At 46.6% G+C, this 23,600-nt stretch overlaps 10 protein-coding genes across 13 annotated transcripts; 7 read left to right on the top strand and 3 right to left on the bottom strand.

Annotated features, from left to right (window-relative positions):
- Positions 1-149: 149 nt before the first annotated feature.
- On the top strand, positions 150-1,613 carry BDBG_17430 (uncharacterized protein; the record flags this gene model as incomplete). The annotated part of the gene is made up of 3 exons (XM_031725148.1): positions 150-265; positions 321-1,205; positions 1,292-1,613. The coding sequence occupies 3 exons, from the start codon at positions 150-152 to the stop codon at positions 1,611-1,613; spliced, it is 1,323 nt and encodes a 440-aa protein (XP_031579579.1).
- Positions 1,614-1,640: 27 nt separating this feature from the next.
- On the top strand, positions 1,641-2,315 carry BDBG_17429 (uncharacterized protein; the record flags this gene model as incomplete). Its single annotated transcript, XM_031725147.1, has 1 exon — positions 1,641-2,315. One exon carries the CDS (start codon positions 1,641-1,643, stop codon positions 2,313-2,315), a length of 675 nt encoding a protein of 224 aa, XP_031579578.1.
- A 37-nt stretch (positions 2,316-2,352) lies between these two features.
- BDBG_06696 (uncharacterized protein) lies at positions 2,353-7,799 on the bottom strand. Its single transcript, XM_002623211.2, has 3 exons — positions 7,365-7,799; positions 6,934-7,301; positions 2,353-6,862 (listed from the first exon to the last, which is right to left on the bottom strand). The coding sequence occupies exon 3, from the start codon at positions 5,453-5,455 to the stop codon at positions 2,960-2,962; it is 2,496 nt and encodes an 831-aa protein (XP_002623257.2). The 5' UTR covers positions 5,456-6,862; positions 6,934-7,301; positions 7,365-7,799; the 3' UTR covers positions 2,353-2,959.
- BDBG_06695 (uncharacterized protein) lies at positions 6,755-6,919 on the top strand (the record flags this gene model as incomplete). The annotated part of the gene is made up of 1 exon (XM_031722734.1): positions 6,755-6,919. The coding sequence occupies one exon, from the start codon at positions 6,755-6,757 to the stop codon at positions 6,917-6,919; it is 165 nt and encodes a 54-aa protein (XP_031579577.1).
- Positions 7,800-8,108: 309 nt separating the features above from the next.
- On the top strand, positions 8,109-10,640 carry BDBG_06694. 3 transcript variants are annotated; one of them, XM_031722733.1, is made up of 4 exons: positions 8,109-8,370; positions 8,444-8,472; positions 8,551-8,733; positions 8,818-10,638. In XM_031722733.1, exons 3-4 carry the CDS (start codon positions 8,706-8,708, stop codon positions 10,161-10,163), a joined length of 1,374 nt encoding a protein of 457 aa, XP_031579576.1. In that variant the 5' UTR covers positions 8,109-8,370; positions 8,444-8,472; positions 8,551-8,705; the 3' UTR covers positions 10,164-10,638. The 3 variants fall into 3 exon arrangements, with proteins under 3 accessions (XP_031579576.1, XP_031579575.1, XP_002623255.2); XM_031722732.1 differs by having other exon boundaries at positions 8,114-8,370; positions 8,444-8,733; positions 8,818-10,640; XM_002623209.2 differs by having other exon boundaries at positions 8,114-8,474; positions 8,559-8,733; positions 8,818-10,630.
- A 742-nt stretch (positions 10,641-11,382) lies between these two features.
- Positions 11,383-13,310, top strand: BDBG_06693 (uncharacterized protein). Its single transcript, XM_031722731.1, has one exon. It carries the CDS (start codon positions 11,718-11,720, stop codon positions 11,928-11,930), a length of 213 nt encoding a protein of 70 aa, XP_031579574.1. The 5' UTR covers positions 11,383-11,717; the 3' UTR covers positions 11,931-13,310.
- On the bottom strand, positions 12,901-14,767 carry BDBG_06692 (uncharacterized protein). Its single transcript, XM_002623207.2, has 3 exons — positions 14,413-14,767; positions 14,233-14,330; positions 12,901-14,116 (listed from the first exon to the last, which is right to left on the bottom strand). Exons 1-3 carry the CDS (start codon positions 14,599-14,601, stop codon positions 13,651-13,653), a joined length of 753 nt encoding a protein of 250 aa, XP_002623253.2. The 5' UTR covers positions 14,602-14,767; the 3' UTR covers positions 12,901-13,650.
- Positions 14,768-14,816: 49 nt separating this feature from the next.
- BDBG_06691 (iron-sulfur cluster biosynthesis protein Isd11) lies at positions 14,817-16,260 on the top strand. The gene is made up of 5 exons (XM_002623206.2): positions 14,817-15,279; positions 15,414-15,578; positions 15,684-15,746; positions 15,825-15,874; positions 15,936-16,260. The coding sequence occupies exons 1-5, from the start codon at positions 15,232-15,234 to the stop codon at positions 15,943-15,945; spliced, it is 336 nt and encodes a 111-aa protein (XP_002623252.1). The 5' UTR covers positions 14,817-15,231; the 3' UTR covers positions 15,946-16,260.
- Positions 16,097-23,306, bottom strand: BDBG_06689 (glycerol-3-phosphate dehydrogenase). The gene is made up of 3 exons (XM_031722729.1): positions 19,398-23,306; positions 17,905-19,291; positions 16,097-17,742 (listed from the first exon to the last, which is right to left on the bottom strand). The coding sequence occupies exons 1-2, from the start codon at positions 21,502-21,504 to the stop codon at positions 19,233-19,235; spliced, it is 2,166 nt and encodes a 721-aa protein (XP_031579572.1). The 5' UTR covers positions 21,505-23,306; the 3' UTR covers positions 16,097-17,742; positions 17,905-19,232.
- BDBG_06690 lies at positions 16,262-22,149 on the top strand. Of its 2 annotated transcripts, XM_031722730.1 has the most exons (3): positions 16,398-16,518; positions 16,713-18,808; positions 19,268-22,149. In XM_031722730.1, the coding sequence occupies exons 1-2, from the start codon at positions 16,510-16,512 to the stop codon at positions 18,510-18,512; spliced, it is 1,809 nt and encodes a 602-aa protein (XP_031579573.1). In that variant the 5' UTR covers positions 16,398-16,509; the 3' UTR covers positions 18,513-18,808; positions 19,268-22,149. The 2 variants fall into 2 exon arrangements, with proteins under 2 accessions (XP_002623251.2, XP_031579573.1); XM_002623205.2 differs by lacking the exon at positions 19,268-22,149 and having other exon boundaries at positions 16,262-16,518; positions 16,713-19,184.
- Positions 23,307-23,600: the final 294 nt, after the last annotated feature.

The raw sequence follows: 23,600 nt of genomic DNA, 5'->3' as shown, positions 1-23,600 counted from the left end.
AGCGTTTAGCTGCAAAAGGGCTACTTTTTTTCTTTTTTTCTTTTTGGATTTAGTGGTTGTTGGCTGTGTACTCAACCTACTCACCCCTACGTAGCTTGAGCTACGGTATCCAAATCTTCTAGCACAGGTTGCCCTACAAAGTGAATGCTATGGAGAGATCGAGAGCAAGGCCAGCAGCCCACAGTAACTATGGCCAAGCTTGCACGCAGTGCTACAGGGCAAAGTGCCGCTGCGTGCGCCCCTCGGTTGGTGAAGATTGCGAAAGGTCAAGTCATGACACAGGCCTGTTGATACATGACACTCGACTAATTATTTCTCAGATGTGTTCGTCTTAAGAAAACATGCCAGCCTTCAGAGTCGGTTCGCAAGCGGAATGCTCAAGTAGCTGAAGAGTCTGAAACGCGGATCGCTAGGCTGGAGGACAAAATGGAGAGCTTGTTATCTGCGATGCAGTCTTTTGTCGGATCCCCAGGGGCGCCTGGAGCGTCAGTCAACGTCTTTCAGCCCTTTCAGCCCTTCAGCGCAGACACCATTTTGCCATCTACTCCTTTTTCGAATAGCACACTTGTTAACAGCGCGAACACTAGCCTATCCTTCAGTGAGGGGTCGTCATCTGGGAGTGGCTCGATTGCCCCAACATCACCTCATCCAAATCAGCTTTTTCTGTCGCATCCTTATTCTCTACCCCCTTCTACCCCATCACAATATCAAGCAGACGACCGCCTCAATTTCTTTCGGTCCCGAATGCTACCATATTTCCCTTTCATCAACCTTAACCCTGACATAACTAGCGGTTATCTGCGCCAAAACAGGCCTTTCTTATTCCAAGCCATCCACACCGTAACCACTTTCTCGACACGGGAAAGACTTGTTCAAGTTGAGAAGCTGAAGCGTCTCCTGTTCACATCTGCTTTGCTTAAAGTCCAGTCAAATATCGACTTACTCCTTGGATTACTGACCTACCTCGCCTGGAGCACCGACGCGTTTCTTGGCAGAGCAGACCACATATCCCGTCTCATGATGCTCGCCATTTCCTTAGTATATGGTATGCGGTTGTTCAAGCCATCTTCAATAGACGTGGAAGTTATGATGGCCGTGACCCAGGGGCGGAGGGAAGAAAATAGTCAGAACCCGGACGATGAAACGCCCTACCGCTTATTGGAGAGGCAGCGGGCGATGCTGGCATGTTTTATTCTAAGTTCTAAGTGCGCAAACTTCTGATTGTTCATCATTATTTACCTCCTTCCTTTGTTACCAAGATTAAACAATGCTAACATTCGACTCTGCCTAGTATTTCATCTCACCTTGGGCGTCAAGATGCCATACGATGGACGCCTCAGATGGAAGAGGCGCTTAGGGCTATCACAACGGGTGACTCATGCCCAACGGATAAGTTATTTGTCGCTCAAGTACGCCTGCAGCTATTAAAGCAAAAGGCGGAGTATGTTCGGCAACTAGCCGAAACAGAGTTTGCTCATTCAGAGTCATCTACTGCTCCCGCCTCAGCGCCTCGTTTATTGTATCTGAAAACTCTCCGAAGGCAGCTGCATGAGCTGAGATCCTCCTTTCCCCCAGATCTTTCCCAAATAGGCAAGTTGTTACCCGGCGGATAAACCGAGTAGGTCATATCCCCTACGAAAATGCTGATACCTTCACCTGCAGATATTCTCAATACACATGCGCAATATGTCGAACTATATATAAACCATCTAGCTTATTCCATTAGTGTCGATTCACCTCTTCCTGATATCCCTGGACGACACGGTGACGGCGGGATCTTACAGGGCTTCGAAAGCCTCGAGTGCCTGTGGCAGTCAGTTGAGAACATCAAGTCGTGGCTAGACGATTTCTACAAAATCCCTTGCTCGAAACTTGCTGGCCAGCCCTTTCATTTTTGGTCCCAGATGATTCTGAGCATCACACTTTTGAAATACCTATCGACACTCAAGGATCCAGAGTGGGACTACCAAGCGGTGCGGAATACGGTTCACCCAATATCGACGATGGACTGCCTGCTCCAAAAACTGGAGTTGAGCAGCAAGGAGCAGGAGCTTCAGTGCGATGACCATTTGCTCAAGTATTTATCCAAGCTTCTGACCAGATGTCGGGTGTGGGGTGAGGCTCGGTGGAACATGGCTTCTCAGGCTCAATACGTGGAAGCTACGCCTGGACCTACGCGAAATGCCAACCCTGACACGAGCCCACACAGTCACCATATCCCAGATCTAGATCAAATGGTCTGGGTGCAGTCGATGGGTTTGGGTAATGATCAGTGGTTTGAAGAGGCGTTGGGCATACCCACAACGTTCTACTAGTCTGCCTGGCTGTTATGAATATAGTTTTACATATATAGCTCTAACGAAATGAATGCAAGAAGCCACCTAAGGAATAAGGGCAGTGTTACGGGTGAATATGAAGGCTGTCCCTACGCTAGAGTAGTGTGCCTGCACAGTATACGTCTTGGACGAATGGAAAATACGGGCTCCACAAAGGAATATGTTTTCTAGCTAGGGCTGCCATGCGAAGCAACGCGCGGAGAAGCAGGTGCATGGCATAGCATGAGGAGATGAAACGGCTACAAAACACTAACGGACTCGAAGTGAGCTGGGTAGGAGATAAATGGCAATGGTAATACTAAACGGCTGGACCTGCACCAATTCAGTACTGTAAATCCAAAAGGAAAATGGAAAAAAGAAGGCGGATTGTTAGGATGCATGGAAGAATGTGGTTCGAAGGGGGTGGGTTAAAAACAGACGGGAGGAGTGGAGAGCGAATCTCGTCATAAGATGGGAACAGCAGGTAGGAACTGAGAGGTCTTTTATAGCTTAAAAAAAATGGAAAAAAAGAAAAAAGAAAGAAAAAAAGAAAGAAAAAATGGAAAAAGAGAAAGAGAGAAAGAGAGAGAGAGAGAACTTAAGAACCAAAATTGAAAATGATGATTGAAAATGAGAAATTTAATTTATGTCCCGCCAACAATCGTGCCATTATCCAATCGGATCGTAAACCTATTAAAGTCAAGGATGAAATCCTGCGATCTGCAGTTGACCCCCAAGGACCACATTCGCCTATCTGATTCCCCTGCCGGGTTTTGGAGAAAGGATTGTATCGAATCATGTGCGTTGACTGCATCAACGATGTCCTCCGTCTCCCCGAATATGAACAGGACAGCAATTCGGGAAAAGTCCAGTAATTTGGGGGAATTTGTCGGCAAGGGGGAGGAATTTGTTGGAGCGGTCCACGGTGGTAATGAAGATTGGGTGGGGTTCTGCAGGTCAGGATTTCTTGCTTGCCTCTCGGAAAGCCGGTGGTTGTGGGTAAAGCGATTACGGATCGATTTGCGGTATATGGTGGGCGATGGCGAGTTTGCAACACGACCATGGATGGCATCAGGTTGCGAAATTGCTTGTTCGTCTCGTTTTCGACTAGCTCCATTAAAGATCACAAGTGCGTTCTGGCTTGTGCAGGAAACATTTTCGCGGTTGAAAAGGCGGAGGATTTTGGATGTGTCAAGCGGAATGCTGAAGTTTGCTTCGGAGTCCTCGAACAAGCGTACAAGAGAAGCACCTAGCGTTGCATTTTGGAAGCCAAAGGAATCATTCGAGAGATTGATTGCAGTGCAGCTATTATCTCCCGCAATAGCGCATCTATCCCCGCCGAATCCATCGACGCAAACACATCCACATGAGCTTAGATTCCCAACGCTTATACCTCCGTTCAAACAAGGGTGGGTTTCTTGGCAATTTTTAGGGGGAAGAGGCGCCGATACCGATTCAGGTGATTGAGGAAGAGCTGTAAGCGCGACAGGGATTATAACAGCGACCGAAATGAGTGCAAGCATAATGATGCAAGTCAGGATAACTACCCAGAGAGGGAAACCACAGCACCGCCGCACGCCTTTCTCAGGTGCTTCTTCCGCGTCCGAGCGGGATCTAGGGTCATTATCGGCAAATGGACCAGGCCATCGATCATTACCAGCTGGATTAACAACTGCAGGTGGTGGGAATGAAGCCAAAATATCAGATATGGAACTGGAATTCCGGCCTCGGCGATCATCACTCGCATTTAAGAAATCCGATATTCCTAGCCTGCTCGCCGTTTTTCCTCGGTCAAGGTTTGATGCTAGCTTCGTAGCACGACGGATTAACTCAGGTAGACTCGTTAGGCTTCCTCTGGCTTCTGCCTGTCGAACGGCGTCAATGTCAATTTGGGGTGGCCGCCTCTTTTCGTTATCCCTAGGCAAAACGTTGGAGCTTTGGCCTTCCATCTTCTTCAAAGTCGGCTTTGAAGGCTTGGACTCAAATTGCATGATAGGGATTGGGGGCTTTTCATAGTCATCGTCTGAAGACGATGCATAATCATCCGAGGGTCGTGGTTCTGGCTTAGCTGGAATATTCCTACTTTCATAGGCAGGTTTCATCACTTTTGAATTTGCAGATACAGCCACAGCAATAGGCGTAGTTACCACATTTTCATTGGCATTTTTGTCAGTCGCCAGCTTGGTAGCCTGATTGCTGTCAACAGAATGATCGCTTTGTGTTTTATTTATTGTACGAAGCGACGCTTTGCCTCTCTTGCCTAAGCTGGCTTGCCTGACAAGGGTCTCAGCGGGCTTATCATCATCATTTAATAAGAAATCTTCATCCGACCACCTAGGAATATCAGAGTCAGGAGGCGCAGTTTCCCAGCTAGATGGTATGACTTTACTCGACGCGTACGAGCCTCCTTTTCTCGGTGTGATCTCAGGAGATTCTTCAGGGATAGGTGAGACGAAAGCAGTACTCGAGTAATATGAGGGCCCTACTCGACGTGTTGAAGGGGGAGGATGGTAATTGAGGTTCCCTCTAGGCGGAGGCAGAGCCGCAGCGGGAGTAGGCTGGGTAATTTTGGCGCTTGGGGGAGGGGCATTGGGAGATCCCGAGTGAACTGATCCGGATGCCTTATCAGCAGACTCCGTAATTTGTTCTGGGCTTTGGGCCATTGACTGCCCGTTTTGCAGTCGCTGAAAAGACGATGAATGTTGTCCCTGGCGATATGGGATGCTAGGGGTGGTATCACGGACCTTTGAAGAATCAAACAATGATGGAATATCATCGGGGCGAGCAGGCCGTTGAGGAGCCGGACGTTTTGAGAAATTAACCATTTCTTCTGAAGCGCTTTCATCATTTGTCGACCTAGCATTTTCATCGCGAAGTGGCCATTGCTGGGCTGGCGAAGGTTTTGAGATCACAGCGGTATTGCTCGAATTGTCGAGAGCTTTGAACGCACCCGGCGCAGGCGGTACACGTCGTATAGACGGAGAACCCTGAGATGTTGCTTCTGAAGACCTGGCCAGGTCGCTATCCTCCATTGGTTGGATCCCCCTCTCTCCAGCCTCCATCCTCTCCCTCGCCCGACGAACCGACCCGCCATCTCTCCTTCCACTCTCGCCTCCTTTCCCCCTACTAGTGTCACTCATAACAAGCCAGGTATATTACTGTATCTTGCGTTTCCGAGAAAGACGTTTAATCTCGAAATATGTCGAAAGATTTATAGAACACGCCGAGATCTTGTGAGAATATCTGGAGCGGGTTGCATATCGATTCTCGGGCCTGTATTGAGGGAAATATAGGAACGCGAAAGCGGCAATGTCACCGATATTATTGAGGACCCGGGTCAAATTCGCTGGGAAATTCAGCCAAAAACGAAGGACAAAAAAGAGTGAGGTCCAAGACAGACACGTGGGCAAAATGATATCAGTTTGCAGGTCGTATCCCAGAATTCACTGTTTCGAGGTACAAGGCCAGTATAAACACAGGGCGCCAAAGGACTGTGGTGTGACAGTCTAGTCACTGATAAAAAAAAATAAAAAAAAAAGACAGTTCGAGGTAATTGCCTAGCCAGCAGGTGTGTAGAACCAGCGCAAAGAATTCTAAGTAGGACTTCAAGTCACTTTGGATGTAAAAACTAGTTGACAGAGGGTATTCGACGCCTATATCACTGGTCAGCTTCGTAATTCCCAGCTCAGATATGATCGACTCTGAGGTTCCTCTCGGGCACCTTGAGAACGTAAAGCAAGGCTATCACGCCCCTGCAACGTAAAGCTGAATATCACATCCAATATCGACTGCATCTGCCCTTTTTGCGCCTGGCAGGAATTACAGGGAAGCAAGGAGGACGTACTGAGGTGTCCTGGAAGGGGTTTACCTAAACCGCAAATAATGGACGCTTCCTGGATGGAGGATATTAATTGATTGCCCCCTCCGTCAATGCCAAACTCGCGGTGTCTCAGAACCGCGCTTTTGTCGAAATCGTTTTCTTGACAGGGTTGAGGCCTAAAATATCAAACACTTTCCGCCTATAACGAGGACTCCTGCCCAGATCCAACAACAGCAAGCCGACCTATTGTTTTCTCAACTATACCCGTCGGAGTAAACGTCTAGGATGCCTAACCAAACGAGCGACTGCAGAGCTTCTAGCTCAGCAAAGAAAGACAGACGAAAAAGCCCAAAGGGAAAATAAAAAATAAAATAGAGAAGAGAATGCACCAAAGGAACGAACGTCGTCCCTTTCACGACAAAAAAAAAGCCCAATTTGCAGAACGACTGATGAAGAACCGCACTGACAAAGGAGGAGTCAATAATGAAGGGAAGAACGAAAGAATCTTCGGTAAAATGAAAGGGACGCTGGGCTGTATCCCTCCCGACGTTCAACCATCGCGAGTCAGCTAAACATTTCCCCATTCGCTCGCGAGAGCGGACTTGTGAAATTCGAAACAATGGCTCAGGCTTCCGACTGCTCGTATCGGGACAGGATCCACGCAGCGGGGTATTTGGGGGTCGTTATTGGTGGTAAAAGGGGCTCCCCTGGCAAGTCCGTCATTAGGCTCAGTTGGCCCAGCGTTAGTGAGGCGCAATACCCAACGCATTGTGACTCTCAATAGTACTGAGTACTCACCAACAATCACAATTGTCACGAATCAAATTCCACTTTCCAATCTGATCCTTTGTGCAATATTTTGTAGTAGTTAACAGGAAATTGAAAAAAGAGTGTGATTGTTGGCTATATCTTCATCTACCCTTCTGGTGCTGGGGACCAATGAGTCGACATTTCCGGTCTTTGTATAGTGTAAGTGTAGCCTCACAGTTTTGCAATCCAATATTGGAGGGTTAGATGAGCGCTTCCAGAGTTTCCATGGGCGGTTCGCGCCTGGTCGATCCCGGTTCATGAGATTGATGTAGAGGACACGATCTCGAAAAATATTTTGAACAAAAAAAAAGCATCTCATCCAGAAATGCCGTCGCAAGCAATGCTGCCTGTCCGGACTACCAAGACGGTTAGCAGATGTTACCATCAAAATCTCGACAGAAGGAAGCGCAGCGTTGTACCCAGTAGAACCAGCTCCATTTTTTGGCCTGAAAACGATGGCCTCAGTACATGCTAAGGGACCCCGGCCCGGGCTACGGTGGTGGGACCGGCTCCCCTGCAATTAACGATCTCCATGCAAGCGGCCGAGTTGCTAGCGTGAGACACTCGGTTTCAAGAGCTTGCTGTCAAGCTGTTTCGAAACATCCACGCTTCGTTCACGAGATGATTGGTGGCTTGAGAGAGGGAGAGAGAAATGGCAATCATATTTGTTGTAACATGATTGTTACTGTTGCCAACCTATTTAACTCAATTCAGTAGTACTCAGAATGTGTAATGTGTGAAATTCTCAGGGATAAATTTGCCAATTTTATTCAAAATATTCCTCTTACAGAAGATCTCTCTCAGCATCTTAGTTAAGAGCAGAATTTATGTTCAATCACTTATCTCAGTGAGAGTAACTAATCAGGTGTATACAGATCTCAAGCAGGCTTGTGTTTACATCATTGATCAGAAAAAATTCTTCGCTACTCTTAGTTTGAAGTCTAATGATTCTGATTAGATTATTCAGAGAAAATCTGATTAAATCTGATTAAATCTCTGTACTCCGTATACTAGAATTTAATTATCATTCTGTCTATTAATTATATATATATATATATACGGAGTAGTGAAAATCATTTTTCTTCTAATGTGTTGATTAATCCTCTACAGAGTAACTTATAGTCAAGACATCTTATGAAGATAGGATTTGAACCTGCAACTCCGGTGTCTCAGAAGAGCCATCTCTCATAGCCAGACTGGTATTATCATGGGCCTTCCATGGACAGCGCTTTTATCACTATGCTATCCACCCCATCTAGGTCCCATCTCATGTTCTGTGGATATCTAGCGAGCGACAAGCTTCTACATATCGACCACCATGATCGGAATATCGACCCTACACCAAGGGTATTAGCAGTATGATGACATGCTTCAGCATCTAATTCATATTTATTAACTTACCAGAGTTTGATCCATGCGCCACCTGTATGTGTGTGTGTGTGTGTGGGCTTCGAAGTGGACTATTTACTAAGATGGCTGATATGTTGTTCAATCGCAGCTGCCAGAATCCCCTCCTGGAATTCCTAGGTGTTTTGTCCCTTCCCAACCCCAATAAATAAATCCATTGATTTGTTTACAAGATGGTAAATATTGATGCCGTCAAAGTTCATTAGATCAAACGAAAGCCTGTATAAATTCACTATCTGCGCTACCAGCTGCCCCTGCAAATTAAATAGCTGTCTTATTTATTCCGGTTATCTGATCTACACTCAGCCAGTCAGTAACATAACATTTGAGTGATCTGTTGAGAGTCAATTTGAATGGATTTGCATCCAAAATTAATGGACGGTAGGTTCTTTTCCTCCTCATCCCATCTCCGGGTTTATATTGCTGAAGGTACAAGGCGGTCCTAACTTATATAACTAACACCAGAGCATCGTGATCACCATAATAAAAATCAGCCAGAGGGGGATAATGCATCCATTCCTCAAGCATGGGGAAAAACTCCGCCAAATACAGGCCCGAAGAGGGAATCCCGAGCGCTATTAGCGAGATCAGTTCCCTCTCCTAGCCACTCAGTTCACATGAGGAAAATCTTCCAGAATGCCAGCACGTCTCTGCATTCAACTGGACATGTGTTAGGGTCCCCATCTTTACGGAGAGCAAACTCTCCAAGCGGGCAGAAGCCGGATATTCACTGTACCAATACCAACAAAATCCCGGGGAGACCATCGGAAGACAATCATTTTTCATTTACTGATCAACTGCCTTCGCCGTTACTGCTGCACCCAGTAGTGTCTCCAAATGGATCGCGATGGACAATGGTACCTATGGCGGATGAGCCTATCAGCAGCGGATTCCATTCTCCGTCATTTCCTAACCGGAGAATCACTCCAGAGTTATCCAATTCGCAATATCTAAACCGAAGTAAGCCGAAAAGAGTACCTCTGCCTCCCTATCAGAAGAAAAGTCCTCAAATGAGCCTGGACGAAGCAAAACTTGCTCAACGTTTCCAAGACACTTCCATCTCTGATGTCCAATCCTGGCTTGATGGGTTATACGACGAACCTTCAAGTAACATGCACGAATATGACGACTTTCCGTCCATCAGCAAGGCGAAAAAGGAAGAAGCCGTTCTTGGCTACAATTTTCCGGAATCCCAATTGGCCACTGGCCATCACTACACTTCTCTCCTCAAAAGCGATAAGGAAAACATGTCACCTTCACCATCTAACTGTGGGGCCAGGTTCCCGAACCAACATTCTTCCCTACCGTGTAAAGGTTCCGACATTGCGTTATCGATGGAGGCTTCCCCCTCCGCTTCCGCCCAGGCACACAGATCTAAATTTAATCCTTCAACTCCTGTTCTGGTACGCAAACCTCACAAATGTTACACTTCTCCAAGGTCTCAGAGACGCGGACAGATCTCTCCCACCCTCCCGCGGAGCCACTTTATGCTGCCACCACGGCGAAAAAAAATCAGATCATCTTCGAGCTCGCTGCCCCAGCGATCGCCTCCGGCGTATGGTCGCACGCCGCCATTCGAGGTTGCAGAAGATGAAATTCACGACTTTCCAGAACAGCGTCCTCCAAGAACAAGCTATCAAGAGCAGATGGTCCTACTGCCAGGATTAAGTGATTTGAGCCCTCATGTGACGCCATTCCGCAAAGGTAAAGGCCCGAAAAGGCCAAGATGTCCCAGTTACTACGATGAAGATTTACTACAGGATACACAACCCGAAGGAAAAAAGGGGCCGCTTCGAAATCACCAAGGATGAGCGAGGATGGATATAGTGTCCCACGTGTGGATATTCAAGATATGTGCTCTCGGGATGAGCCAAGTGGCGCCAACCACGGTTAATAGGCTTGAAATTCAAAGAATCACACCTCACCGTGTCCTCGTTATAAGAAGAGCATTTGTTCCCACTTCAAAAACACCAACTCATGGCCTTCAAATTAAAAATATCACATCCCCCTATCTAAAGAGCTATGTTATATTCCAAACGCCTCTTTCTTCAGCCTTAGACGTGTATCATTTGCAAATGCAAGTCCTTTCTTCTGACTCCGTCCATTATATTTCTCTTAAATTGTTCTCTCTGACTATGTCTGTGGTGTTCAAATTAGCGTTTCTCTAATATCATGACATCATCGTGCCTACATTATAATTTGATTATCAACGTAAACGTCAACTTTAGCTACTTACTCTTCCGCCAGGAAGGACAGACATATATCATTGAAAAACCACAATGACACCCAATTTGATAGATACTTATTCTACTCCCATGTATTCAAGTTTTACGAACGGTATCTACTTTACAACTCCGCAAAGAACCGACAGGACGCCTGATAGCTAGCTCGAAACCAAAAAAGGAAAACAAGAACAGAGGCTGCGAATTTCGGCGCATGTAGCATAAATATAGGTCGAATAACAAATGCAGCAAAGGCGCCGTTGATCTGAAGCTTACTGTTAGATCGGTAGAAAAGGATTCTGCAGCATTTGAGCCGGTCGTCTACGGGACACGGGCCATTCACCAAAGGCCGAGCTTAACTATTCTCAACGTGGTTGGCTTTCCGGATATGTGTTTCTGGTTTCCAGGTCAATCGATCCACTCAATACAGCGGACATCACCTCAGTACCATGCTTCCCATGATGGTTGTGCTGGCGCGCAAACTGTTGACAGCCTGGGCATGTCAAAATAAGGTTCCATTCCTTTTCTGAATATTTACATTAAATTCCTGCTTAAACAAGCTGTATGATTAACGGAGCTATCTCTCGCGATGTTGACCTTTCGTATGGGAAACCTTGGAACATAACTTGCATAGGATATGAAAACCACGGAATTGGGGTCGGGACCATCGGCCCCATCCATGACCCCTATTCCCTTTTTAGATTAGACCCGGGGAAACCGGAGATTAGAGTTTTGGAGCGCAAGAGTTTAAAAAACTCTAATCTCACTCCCATCGCCCTCTCGCAGATACCATCAGAGAATGTACAGTACAAACTTTATCAGGAAAGATTGAGGAGCAGCAAAAGGAAGAAGTGCCTGGTATTTGAACATATCGTACCATCATCCGAGTTTGAACACAGTGACAGACTATCCAGTCTCATTCAACACAACTGCAACGGTTTCGAGAGGCAGCTATACCGGTTGCCCTCATCCAGGTGCAAGCTGGCTTCTGGGGACGAGTCATTGTACCCCTGATAATGAACTAGTATTCCTGTACTAGATTTTTCTAAGAACCAGCGTAGTTTGTTATTCTTGACTGGAAAATCCAGGCACTAGAATCTGAGATATGCTTCGACTTAGATACATTCTGCTGCAAAGCTCACAATGAACGTGGTCCCGCCTAAGAACACAGCACGCGCTAGCATAAAGATATTGCATCTTGATGAGGGTGATTGTGCTGTAGCACTGGAAACCAGAAAAACAGCGACATTTTCGAACGATTCAGCATTGAGTCTGTTAACCTGCTACACCCTCACCATATCCAGCGGAATTGGCTCAGCAATATCCCGGCCTCAAGCAGTGACGCCCAAGGATTGAATGAATTTTTAGCCTAGCCAAGAGCAACAATTTTATTTACTTCTGTTAAAAGAGGTTGCATTTACACAGCCCAACATGCAAAAATAATTGGTCTATCAGAGCGATCACGGATCTACCTGGCCAGCGGCTAGTAGAAAGGTTCAAGACACTGAAGTTTCTTACCAGTGTCTGCTTACCTTTTTCGGGGTTTTTTTTTTAATTGTTTTATTTTTTTATTTTTTTTATTTTTTTTTTAAATAATAATAATAATAATGGCTCTTGGATAGATATGGATAGCTTGTGCCTTCAGTGTAAATATCAATTTTGTGGCGCATGGAGCTATTCTATGATGTTCAGGCTGTTTTGAGTTGTCATTAGAACGAGATATGGATTACTCTAGTGACATATTTAGGACTCTAATAAATAACTCCTGATCTGGCCGTATCTGACTACTCAAATAAACTTCCTCCGATCACAGTGATGCGCTTGTTTTGCAGGATCCCAAGGGCCCGCGTCATTTCACGTCTTTACTTCCCAACATCTCCCATATATCCTTTGCGACAATTTTCCTCGCGGCGCATATCCGCATTGAAACTACCTACATATGGAACGGCAAGGTGTCAGACACAGCCAACCACGCTCTAGCCATACCATATCTCTATTCACCATTACCTGACGAGCTACCACCGCGCATCAACAAGGATACCTTGCGTCTCTACGCGGATATGGATACATCGATCGGTACTTTCAACTCCGAAATCCTAAGCGCAGGATCAAAAATGAGTTCGCGGAATCTACCGCGACACCATGTTCGTTAAACGGTGGTCCGTACGGCGTGATATTCCCGATGGTAAAGTATAGGGATGCTGTACACAAACCTATTTTCGCCAGATTCATGATGAACAAGAAACTCTCGCGCATCACTGAGGACACCACTGAGAAACACCTGGCATACCTCATTTGGTAATCCTAACTGGGTGAAAGGAGAGAACTATGAAGAGCTGGCACGCAATAAGCCACTGATGAAGCCGCTGGTCTCACGGACATGCGTTGGAGTATCTCAGATCTCTAAACATTGAGATAGATTTACAATGGATACGGAGTTGACATGACTGAAGTGGATCTGTTAGTCAGTATGCCTGAGAAATGGTGAGTGAAGCAAGAATAGTGTTCCCAAGAATAGTGTTCCGCCGTTCTTTACTGAAACGTCCGAGTTGTTGCCTTGCCTATTGTACTTCAGAAAAGGGCAACAATTCATATTGTCCTTCATTCTATATCTGTACCATTACATTCTTTCGGAATGAAGTTGTCCGCCAAAAGGGGAGCTTACTCCCCCCCCTAAATAGTCCTAGTCTAGATCTGTATGATGCTTATGATATTAATCTAATTCGTTTTGAGCAAACCTAAATTTATTAAATTATCGACTGAATCTTTGTTACCCGAAGAAAGTGTCCATTTTGAAAATGTTCGTAATTCGTAAAGGTTTAGCCGGTAGCTATCTGAGCACACAAAAAGTCCTGTATTTCGCTCACTATAAGTTTAGGCATCAGTTTTTCAACCTTAATACGGTACAATCCCAGAGTTCTTAAGCCGACCAGAGCATCAATTATACCTCCATATCAACATTGCATTCATTGAACCCCATCTAGGTGAGATATAAAGATGTCTCCGGAGTATTATGTAGATACAAAGGTAAATTTTTAGCAAAAGTTTCTAGCAAAAAAGTGCCTTGTCTTTATCGCTATTGTTTGCCACTTTCGCTTCCATCGTTGCCAATTGTTGCGGCGACCAGCATCCCTCTCAAAGCCTCCACTTCTCTCTCAACCTCGCGCATCTCAGTAATCACACCAGCCAATGTAGTGATTGGGCCTTCAACAGCTGTACAAAACGATTGTTGGGCGGTTCGTAAAGCTGGGGGAACAAGTATCCCAAACCAGTTAAGTGGGTTGGAGGATTGCCGATTAGTACTCGACTTTTCGGATCCCGTGCAACGATCCGGCTCATTTGGATCAGAATTTCGGGACGGTGAAGATGAGTTGGGACCGATCTCGTCGCTCTTGTTTTCAGTGCCCTCCTTCGTTTCTCTTGAGTTAAAAGATGAGAGCGAAACGTTTTCGAGGGTGAATAACGGAATATTTCTCTTTTGGTTCAAGATTAACGTGGTATGTTTGTCTTGAGCAGGCATCTCTGAAGCGGGTGTAATTGACCTATCGGCGGAATATGTTCGGGTTAGCCTGTGCTTGCTGCCCGTGCCTATAATACTCGTTTTCGAACCAAATGACGCCCGCAGGATAAGATAGTTAGTTACACTGGAAAGGCATACAGTTTCTTTATTGGCTTCATCCTCTCATCATAGTAGTCTTCACCATACCGACGTCCTGGTGGGCAGGAGTTATTCGCGCGCGCAAGCGAGAAAAAGCCCTATTAATTCGTTAGCATTTTGGTTTCCGATTTGGGGATACAAAATGAATATAGATCCCACAGAGATGGCGGGAAACCATACAGAGGAAAATTCTCGACCAATCTCCTCCTGCAGCCGCTGTTGCTGATCCAACAAAACAAGATAGTGTTCCAAAACACTATCTAGCTCTCGTGAAAGCTCCGCGCTGGACTTATCTGTTGTTGAAGGCAGGCTGGTTGAACCCGCCCCTACCGCTGGACTGGCGGGTGGCGTGGGCAATTGCCTCATCATGTTCTAAGTCATGGAACAGAATCGAAGTGAGCGCGTTCAGGCATAAGATGTGCTTGATAAACTATAAGAGTATCGTTAACCGTGTGGAAAAGGTCATGTTGCTAGCTCCGAGAAAACGGACGTCGGGGTTAACGTTCGAGAAACCGAAAAAAATGGTTTGGGCTAGCGTCATGTGGAGCATTTTTGAGAACTCCCCAAGGTCGCCGCCCCGGGCATCGGTGTTTGCCAACACAAAGAGGGGACAACTCTGCTTTGTTACTCTACAGGCTTCACTTGATTTCACTTTTAACTCAGTTAGTTGCATTTATCTCTTCTACCTTGTTGCCGTATCATTATTATTTAATCGGCCTTACGCTAAAGCTACGCCAGGTGGAAGACTCAAAACGCATCTCCGCTCTCTTCAAATCCCGCGGATATTAGTCTGAGCTAGATCCATATCCTCATGCGCCATCGTTGTTAACTGCTGCTACTACCGATATCCTGTAGAAATAGCATCCTCAGGCTTCAGCACGCCCAATATCCCACGTTCGGCTAGGCACTTGAGAGGAAATATTATTTTCACTGCCCGAGGCGAGAGAAAAAGCGACAGAGGAATTGCTGAGATAACATCGGCCTATAACTCCTGCTATTATGTCCGTTGTCACTCAGACGAACTCCGCCTTCCAGGCTCGTTCTTTGGTACGGTGCTCAGTTTTCCTTTGCCTCGTGTTGCATGGTTCATCTCATCTTTTCCTTCCGAATTCTATGACACATTCCGGATTAACCCTCCTCATATATTCCCAACGTTTGTGCTAACCCTTACATATCACTAGTTCCGGTCGCTCCTCCGTCAATCACGTCAATTCGCCGCATATAATTTCCGAGAGTATGCGCGGAGAAGAACGATAGATGCATTTCGGGAACACCAGCATGTGACAGAGGAACGGAAAATACAGGAATTGATGCAAAAAGGACTACAGGATTTACGCATGATGAAGGTTGGCTCTCCCGCCCCTACGCATCCTATTCCCAACCCTACCGGAATATTGGTTGCTCCATAAATTACACCAGTACTGTGCTAACGACTCTGCCTACCGCCACAGAGACAATCCATCATAAGCCAATTCTATCAACTAGATAAATTGGTTGTCGAGGGCGAACCTACGGTACGTTTACTATAATCCTATATCCCAGGTTTTGAATAGAAAGAGGACCGAGCATTTGCTAAATCCTCGGCTTTGTAGGGGAAAGAATCCGGAAATGCGGGCGGCATCGTGCGCCAGAAGGATACAGGGTAAGCATATAGGCCCTTCCTAACGTTAATCCGGTTCTGATGCTAAACGGTCACTCTCCAGTTGGGATTGAGCGACGAACTTGGGTTTGGGATACGATGAGACTCCTTGACCTCGGGGTTATTACGCGGTAGAATGGAGAGTTATGTTTTTTTACTACCAGCGGAGTCGAACTGGCCCTGTGTATATATATAGAACTTTTTTTTAAACTTTTTTTTCATGATCTTTCACGGTTTTTTCTCATAGGCGATTTCGACCTTTTCGCGGCCATCCCAGCTCTGATATTTGTGATACCGGCAGTGCATTTCCGCAGACTACACGCAGCTAAACAAAATTACATTAGTATCTGTTTATACACATCAAATACCACACCCGTTCATGTACTTGAGCAATGTCTTCGTATCGTCTTCATCCCGCAGCCCCTATTTGCCACATGAAATGCTACCACCGTTATAGTCACGTGATCTTATGTACATTAAGGAACTCGCAGCGGCGATAGATGCGCCAGACCTAATATATAAAGGCAATCGATCGACCCCAGACAGGAGGAATAACCGTATGATCACTCCGACCCTCGACGTACGCACTTTTAATCCCTGGAGTAAAGTTTGGCTGCGCCAACCTCTACTGTTGATCGATGGCTCCGGTATGGTGTCTCCAATTCATTTCCTCCTCAATAACGTGTTGGATAAATACCACATCATGAGTCTTCTAGCTGTCGTACCTGGGAGTAACTCGGCGTGTTAATGTAATTGATGCGCGGATGAAAGCTGTGTTATCTGTTATGTTCAACACATGGCTCACTTTTGCGTATACCTTACTAACAAATGTTCCTCACAGTTCCGATCCTCTCGTCGGTCTCAAGCACTTACAGAAAACGTCCCCAATAGGACGAGAACGGGACAGGTTGATCACGATGTCTTTGAAGGTTTTCCGGTCCGGCGCTGGGTCCGACAGCCAGTGGTGGTTTACCAGAATCCGAAAGTTGAGCAACCAGACACGAGGCTGGGAGGATCGCAAGCCATACCCGAATTACCGATGCCCAGAGACAGCCACCTTTTAACCCCAATGAGTCGAGCATTACTACGCGCTTCCAGAGCCGGATGCAAGTATATTCGACCCGCGCCTACTGAGGTCGAGGACGACGATAAGGAGATCAAAGACGCTGATGAACCTGTTGCGGCCCCTCCGTTTGAACGCACCTTTACAGCTGGAAAGTGGACATTGGTACCGCGACATATTGAGCCCCCTGAGGCAGAATTTCTCGCGAAGAGAAGGGCTGGATTGTCGTCACTGTATGGATCAACCGCAATAAACGACACGGCAGAAGTGCAACCCGAACCTAAGCCGCCAATGAGGAAAACCAAATTCAAGAAGGTCGATCCTACGACGGGAAATGTTTCGATATATGAAGCCTGGGTACCTGAAGGTCATAAAGTAGAAGGAGAGATTACAGAAAATACTGAAGCTGTTCCTGAGAATAGCGATGGGACTGTTGTTGAAGCATCGCCGGCTCCAGGAACGGTTGTCGAAGGTTTTGGAGTGGTAGATACCCAAGGGGTGGTTGTCGCTGAGACCGATTCAACCATAGTTGCTCCAATAAAGAGGAAGCACTCCCCTCCCAAAAGGAAGGCAAAAGGTATTGGAAAAGGTAGACGGAAGAAGGTGATGTTCGCGCCTGGCGAAGGTGAGATTGCGGTAACCACTCCCGTCGGAACCGAAACTACTTGGGACGTGGCGATGTCGGGTACAGCGCGAGATGGCAGCTCCACTACTACGCCAGGATTACAGGATGAGGATGAAGATGAGGACGAAGAAAATGAGGGAGAAGAGAGTGACGAGGGAGAAGAGTCGGCGGCCGAATCAAAGTCTCCTGGGGCTCTCAGTAAATCTGAACAAGAAGCTGCAGGAGATGCGCAAACAGTTCCTGAAACGGAGGAATCCAATCTACATATACACGAACAGTCTTTACTCCCGAACCAGGAGCAACACAAAGATGCCGCAATTTCAGCAAGAGACAAGTCCAACTCACCAGGTATCCCACATACGACCTCTGCCACCACAATTCGTCCCACAGAACCCTCTGACGAGGAGATCCCTCCACCACCCCAATCACAACCCCAACCCCCTGTCACCATAAAAATGCCTTCTCCATTCCCCGTCCAAACAGTTGCCGAATTCTCTGAACCAACCAAGGACATCTCCTTCAGTGACACCCAACCCCAGCATTCACAATCCGCAAATAACGGGGCAAAAGCACCCGCAGACAACCAAAATGGCAACTCAACCCCACAAGAAAAGTCTCGTAGCCCAATTGACGGCGTTCATCCTGATGCTGCCACTCAACCTTTCCACCCACAAGAAAATCCATCCTCAACAACATCAACACCTCCTGAGCCACACAGCGCCACCGTCCGGTTCGAGAACGGTGAGGTTGATTTGCTTGGTAGTCTAGAAGCAAGTTTAGATAACCCCAGCAAAAACGCGACTGCTCGCAATCACAATCACTTCTCTCCGACGACGGAGGCTGGTCGGAGTGGTGCTATTGTTGCTTCAGAGCAGGATGCTTCGGTTCGCGAAAATGATGAACGTAGAGGCTCCTCTGATGAGAAAAAGGATTTCGAGATGACTGGACAGTAGGAATTTCGTACTCCAGTCCAGTCCCTTCTTTTTTCTTGTTTCATTATTCCGCTACGACTACCCCTCCGGAATAGAGATTGTGTTTCGGACCTAGCTTCCCCTTGGCATTTTTGAATGTCATTTTTGATGATGTGTATATGCCTATGGGGTCCATTACTGAAGTCCTCCTGCGCAAGGAGCAGTGAGTGTATTGCTTCTCGGAGTTAATTTTTGGTGTGGAGTACATATATTGGGGATGGACGGTGAATGTTATGGTAAATTTGTTTTTGTCTTGCTTTCATCGCGAAAACCCACTGGTATGTTTCTTTTATTCTTTCTTTTCCTTTTTCCTTTTCCTATATCACAATCATATTCAATCCACGAGTCATATTTGCCGTCGTGCTTCTAAGATTCCCAACGGAATATATGCCCTTCTTTGCCAAAGAAGAAAAATAACGTATATTGTCTCACCACATAGAGCTTTCCGGATTGAAGCCTGTCTATTCTGATGAAGAATCCATTGTATTATTGATTTATCTCGTCCCTTTCCCTTCCCTCTATGTATTATTCGCTATTAGAAATATGGCTTAAAACCAAAAACGCTATGCACTCAATGATGAATATTTCAAATATCAAAAACAATTGCCTGTTTAGAGGAGATGAATTCTATAATCGGTCATATCATTGTTTCCCTCTTCTCTCCTTTTTCTTGTCTTTTCTTTTGGCCCCCTTTTTTTTAACTTATTGGCTCAGGCTAATCTTGATTGAGCCATCAGCTGTGGGTGATGGTTTTTGCGGTTCTGTCCAATGCACCCTAATAATCAGCAACCGAAGAGAGAGAAAGAAGGTGCTCAATCCATCACCACAAAGGAATAAAAAGGAAAAGGAGATTTCTGTTCTACTCACGCTTCGCCCACTCGCCCACCACAGAATCCTCCCCTATCTTCGCAGCCACTTTCCCGGCCATAACCTGTTCTCTCGTGACACTCATCATATCTGCCGGTAAGCCCATAGATGCGAGAAAGTGGACTGTTTCGGTCCACTCGCGCTCTCGCCTTGCGCGGCTCCATTTCAGCTCATTGCCCATGAGGTCTATTACACCTGGCAGGGCTTGCAGAGCCGCATTGGTGTCCAAAAAGGCTAGGCGGGTACGCCGTGCAAGAAAGTCTGCAGCGGTCATGGCGTATTCGTTCTTGATTGCGTACTTGATTTCGGCTTTGAGGTAGGGGTAGGAGGGTGAAAGGCGTTCGTGAGAGGTGGGTGAAAGTGTGGAGGCGGTAGTATTGCCTGGGGTTGAGGACGAGGCAGAAGATGCGGATATGGAGGCAACTTCCCAGGCGCGGTCGCCGTATGCATGTGCCAGATGCAGCGCGACTTCAGCGTCGAGGTTGAATCTTTTGATAAGATCGATATATAAAGTTTTGTGATATCCGTGGGCTCCGATGACTGGCAGAGCATGCGTTTGGCAGGATCCGTCAAGGAGTGGTGCCATCTCGTCAGCACCAGTGCCACTGATATTAGGGTGCTGCCGGTGTCCCTGTGGCTTCAGGTGGAATTCCATGATGGCCTTGTTGACCGCATCCTCAGCCATCTCCCGATACGTGGTCCATTTTCCACCAGCACAGGTGAGCAGGCCAGATTTTGAGACTGTGACCAGGTGACTTCGCACAAGAGATTCCGTATTCTTCGAGTTTGGGTCCAAGATCAAAGGCCGTATACCTGACCACGCAGACAATACATCAGAACGGCGAAGGTCAATCTCCGGAGTGAGCTGCTCTCTAATCTCGTTCAATATCCAATCGATATCCTTACTCCTGGGGATGGGCGATTTCTCTACTTCGCAGGGGCTATCCGTGGTCCCAGCGATCAGATTCCCTCCCCATGGCAAGAGGAAAATCACCCGCCCGTCCGACGAGGGGTCTATTAGTCCAAATTTCTGAGGTCCAAACCATCCGGGGAGGACAATATGGATACCGCTACTCGGTGCCACTATGTTCCTCTTCGTCGGCTCATCCATTTGTTGAATGGCATCTGAAAATGGCCCAGTTGCATTAATTATCCCCTTTGCACGCACGGTAAATACCCGGTTTTCATCCTCATTATCACAAAGTGTATCTCGAACCTGCGCCCCGCAGAGCATTCCACTGGCATCCTTCTCCAACCCAGTGACTTCCATGTGATTGACCACAGTAGCACCATACAACGCCGCGGTCATAGCCAGCGAAACGTTCATTCTCGCATCATTATGCTGGCCATCATAATAACATAGCGCCCCAACCATCCCATTCGCATTAAGCGTTGGAAACGCACCCATGGCTCTATTCTTTGTCATAAAATACGACCCTTCCGGCGATCCTTGGTGGCCAGCAAGCAAGTCATACATCTTCGTCCCAGCCCAAAGATACGGAGCCTGCCACCATGTGCGAATCGGCAGCAGAGTTGGCAACCAAGTTGAGAGATGTGGGGCGATATCAAGGAAATATTTCCGCTCGTGCAGCGCCTCCTTCACCAGCTTGTATTGATTGTAATCCAGGTTCAAAATAGCCTTTTCGAGATATCGAACACCACCATGAACGAGTTTTGTGCTTTTGCTGCTCGTCCCGCTGCTGAAGTCATCTCGCTCGACGAGGGCTACTTTCAACCCGCGCGTTGCGGCATCTAGGGCAATTCCTGCCCCTGTAGCGCCTGCTCCAATTATGAGGAGATCGTATATACCCTCATCTTCCTTCTTTCCTTCTCCTCCATGGTGTGAATTTGGCTCTGTTCGTTGAGCCAGGTGAAGTTTGTCATTCGCACTTCGTCTGAGGTCGGATATCTGTTCATGTCTTGGCTTTATTTGGGGGAATCTCGGGGGTATATCACTTGGCAAACGCGATCTGGTTTGGGCTCCGGGCCGGCCTAGGCCGCTCGTATACGATGTAACTGTGTAGATTGCAATACCTCCCGTGGCAACGAATATCGAAGTATAGGCTAGTGGCTTGAGCACCGCTCGTGATGAGAAACGGGAGGCCATGTGGATTGGGCGGACTGACTGTCTTCTACCCTTACTCTGGCGCTATCACCAGCTCGTTAGGTCGGAAATGCCCGAGTTCCTTTTGATACGAGGTCGCGCAGTGGGCCAGGCGGGATCTGGATAGATATGAGGTTGAGGAATGGGTGGACGAATATCTCTAATAAGTCCAAGGAGACGACTGTAAGAAAAAATAGAAGAACAAAAATTTTTCTATTTATTGATGCGAAACAGAAGCGAGGAATTGAAAACAAGAAAAGGGCCCTCTGGGCTCAGCAACGGTGTTGAGTGGGTTGGGTGAAAGACTGCATGCAGGGCCTATTAAACACAAAGGAGCGTACAACATGCCCTACCTCCCAGGACAATTTTAATAGAAGCCAATGAAAATGTCCGCAATGGTTTTATATGAAGAGAAGAAAGAACCCACGGCAACCTTGTAAGAAGAAGAAGAAGAAGAAGAAGAATGAAAGTAAAATGAAAGTAAAGTTATAAAAAGAGAAATGAGAGAGAAAAGGTTCTAAAGGGCAGAGTAGGGGGGTCACCAAAAAGATAACATTGAAGAAAATGGTTTCATGATCTCCATATTAAATAGATTTGATACCCGCTTTCACATTGTAATAATGATTCACCACCGTCACCGTGCAGCAACCAGCTTTCCAAACAAATTTTCGCATCCGCATAGTAAGTAAGCCACCGCCCAATAGACATATAGACATAGATAGTTAACACTCGTACAAGAAAGATAAATAACTCCTATCCAATCGTAGCGTACTTTTTCTGCCATCCGTTCTGAGGCATCTCATTGGCTTCATATTGCCAAATCCAAGCTACGCAGCGTACCCATTGGTCAAATAAACGCGGTGAGCAGACAAACCCATGTGAAGAACAAACTTTCCATCCAATGAATCTTCCGCGCTGGAAGAGCCCCACGCCGTTCCCGGACTAGCGTAGAATGCATCTCGGTGCAAGTCATCCCGAGCGACGGCTGAGTCATCGGTTCAGCCGCATCTCGGTATTTCTACACCGAACGACACCATCGGATAAACATCGGCTAACAACTCCACAAACCACCGCAATTGACGCAGTTCAGCGGAGAAGAATATAAAAAGTTTCCCCGAGTGTTAAGACGAGGGGGTCATTCGCCCAAGCATGTGATTGTTGCCGATCTCTGAGGGACGTCTTCTACTGCACCAGCGGCCGGCGACGCAAACAGAAGCCTGCAATAAAAGCCGACGCTAATGCATCAATCAAAATTGGTTTCTCCTCACTTTGCTCTGCAGAATCTATCAATCGAAATTGTGCCTTCACACGGTGGTGTTGCATATTCCAGCAACGTCAATACCATCGCCCGCCCATAAATGTCCAGCCATATCAAGCTCCCTCTGTATCAGCGGGGAAATCATAGAGTACTCCTCGAAGTGCATAGGTATGGCTTCCAGGTCATACCATCCTATCCCGTTTGCACCCCCCCTCTGTGCCCGCTTCTATCCTTGAGCTAAGCAAGATATTTCAATTAAACGACGTCCCAGAGGAAGCACTCTGTGCGGGGAAGGCAATCAATCCATCCCACGGTTTGGAGTCATGGATGCCCTCCACTGTCCCCCGTCTGTCTCTTCTCTTTCGTGGTAATCGGCCTAAAAGCTCCTCGAGCTAACTATGGTGAGAGTTTCGAGGTTATGCGTGAATTGCACACATGAAGTGTGAGTCCTAGACTGGCCGTGTGACCGTGTCTAGGACCAGGACTGAAATATCTGGTGGTACCATTGATTGAGTTGCTTGGTCCTGGGCCCAGGTACATGTCAGAGATAGTGGTCCGTCCAGTGGACTACTGTCTAAAAATGGTCCTAATTCTGTCATGGTTAAGAGCTGCCAGGGCGCGCCCAGCACTCATCTACCCCAGCACCTATCATTATACATTCACCAAATGACACCAGTATTCATGATCTAATATTCTTTTTTTTTTTAATTAATTATTTTAAATAACTTCAGATATCATTTGACTGTTATCAAAAATCATTACTCTTTCAAAATTTTCAAAATAGTACTAAAAATTTAAAAATAAACTAAAAATTTCTAAAAATAGTAATTTTATGTCAAGA

Source organism: Blastomyces gilchristii, assembly GCF_000003855.2.
Source record: "Blastomyces gilchristii SLH14081 genomic scaffold supercont1.14, whole genome shotgun sequence".
NCBI classification, from domain to species: Eukaryota; Fungi; Ascomycota; class Eurotiomycetes; order Onygenales; family Ajellomycetaceae; genus Blastomyces; species Blastomyces gilchristii.
The sequence above is the reverse complement of the archived record's forward strand: the minus strand, read 5'-3'. Positions and strand labels throughout refer to the sequence as shown.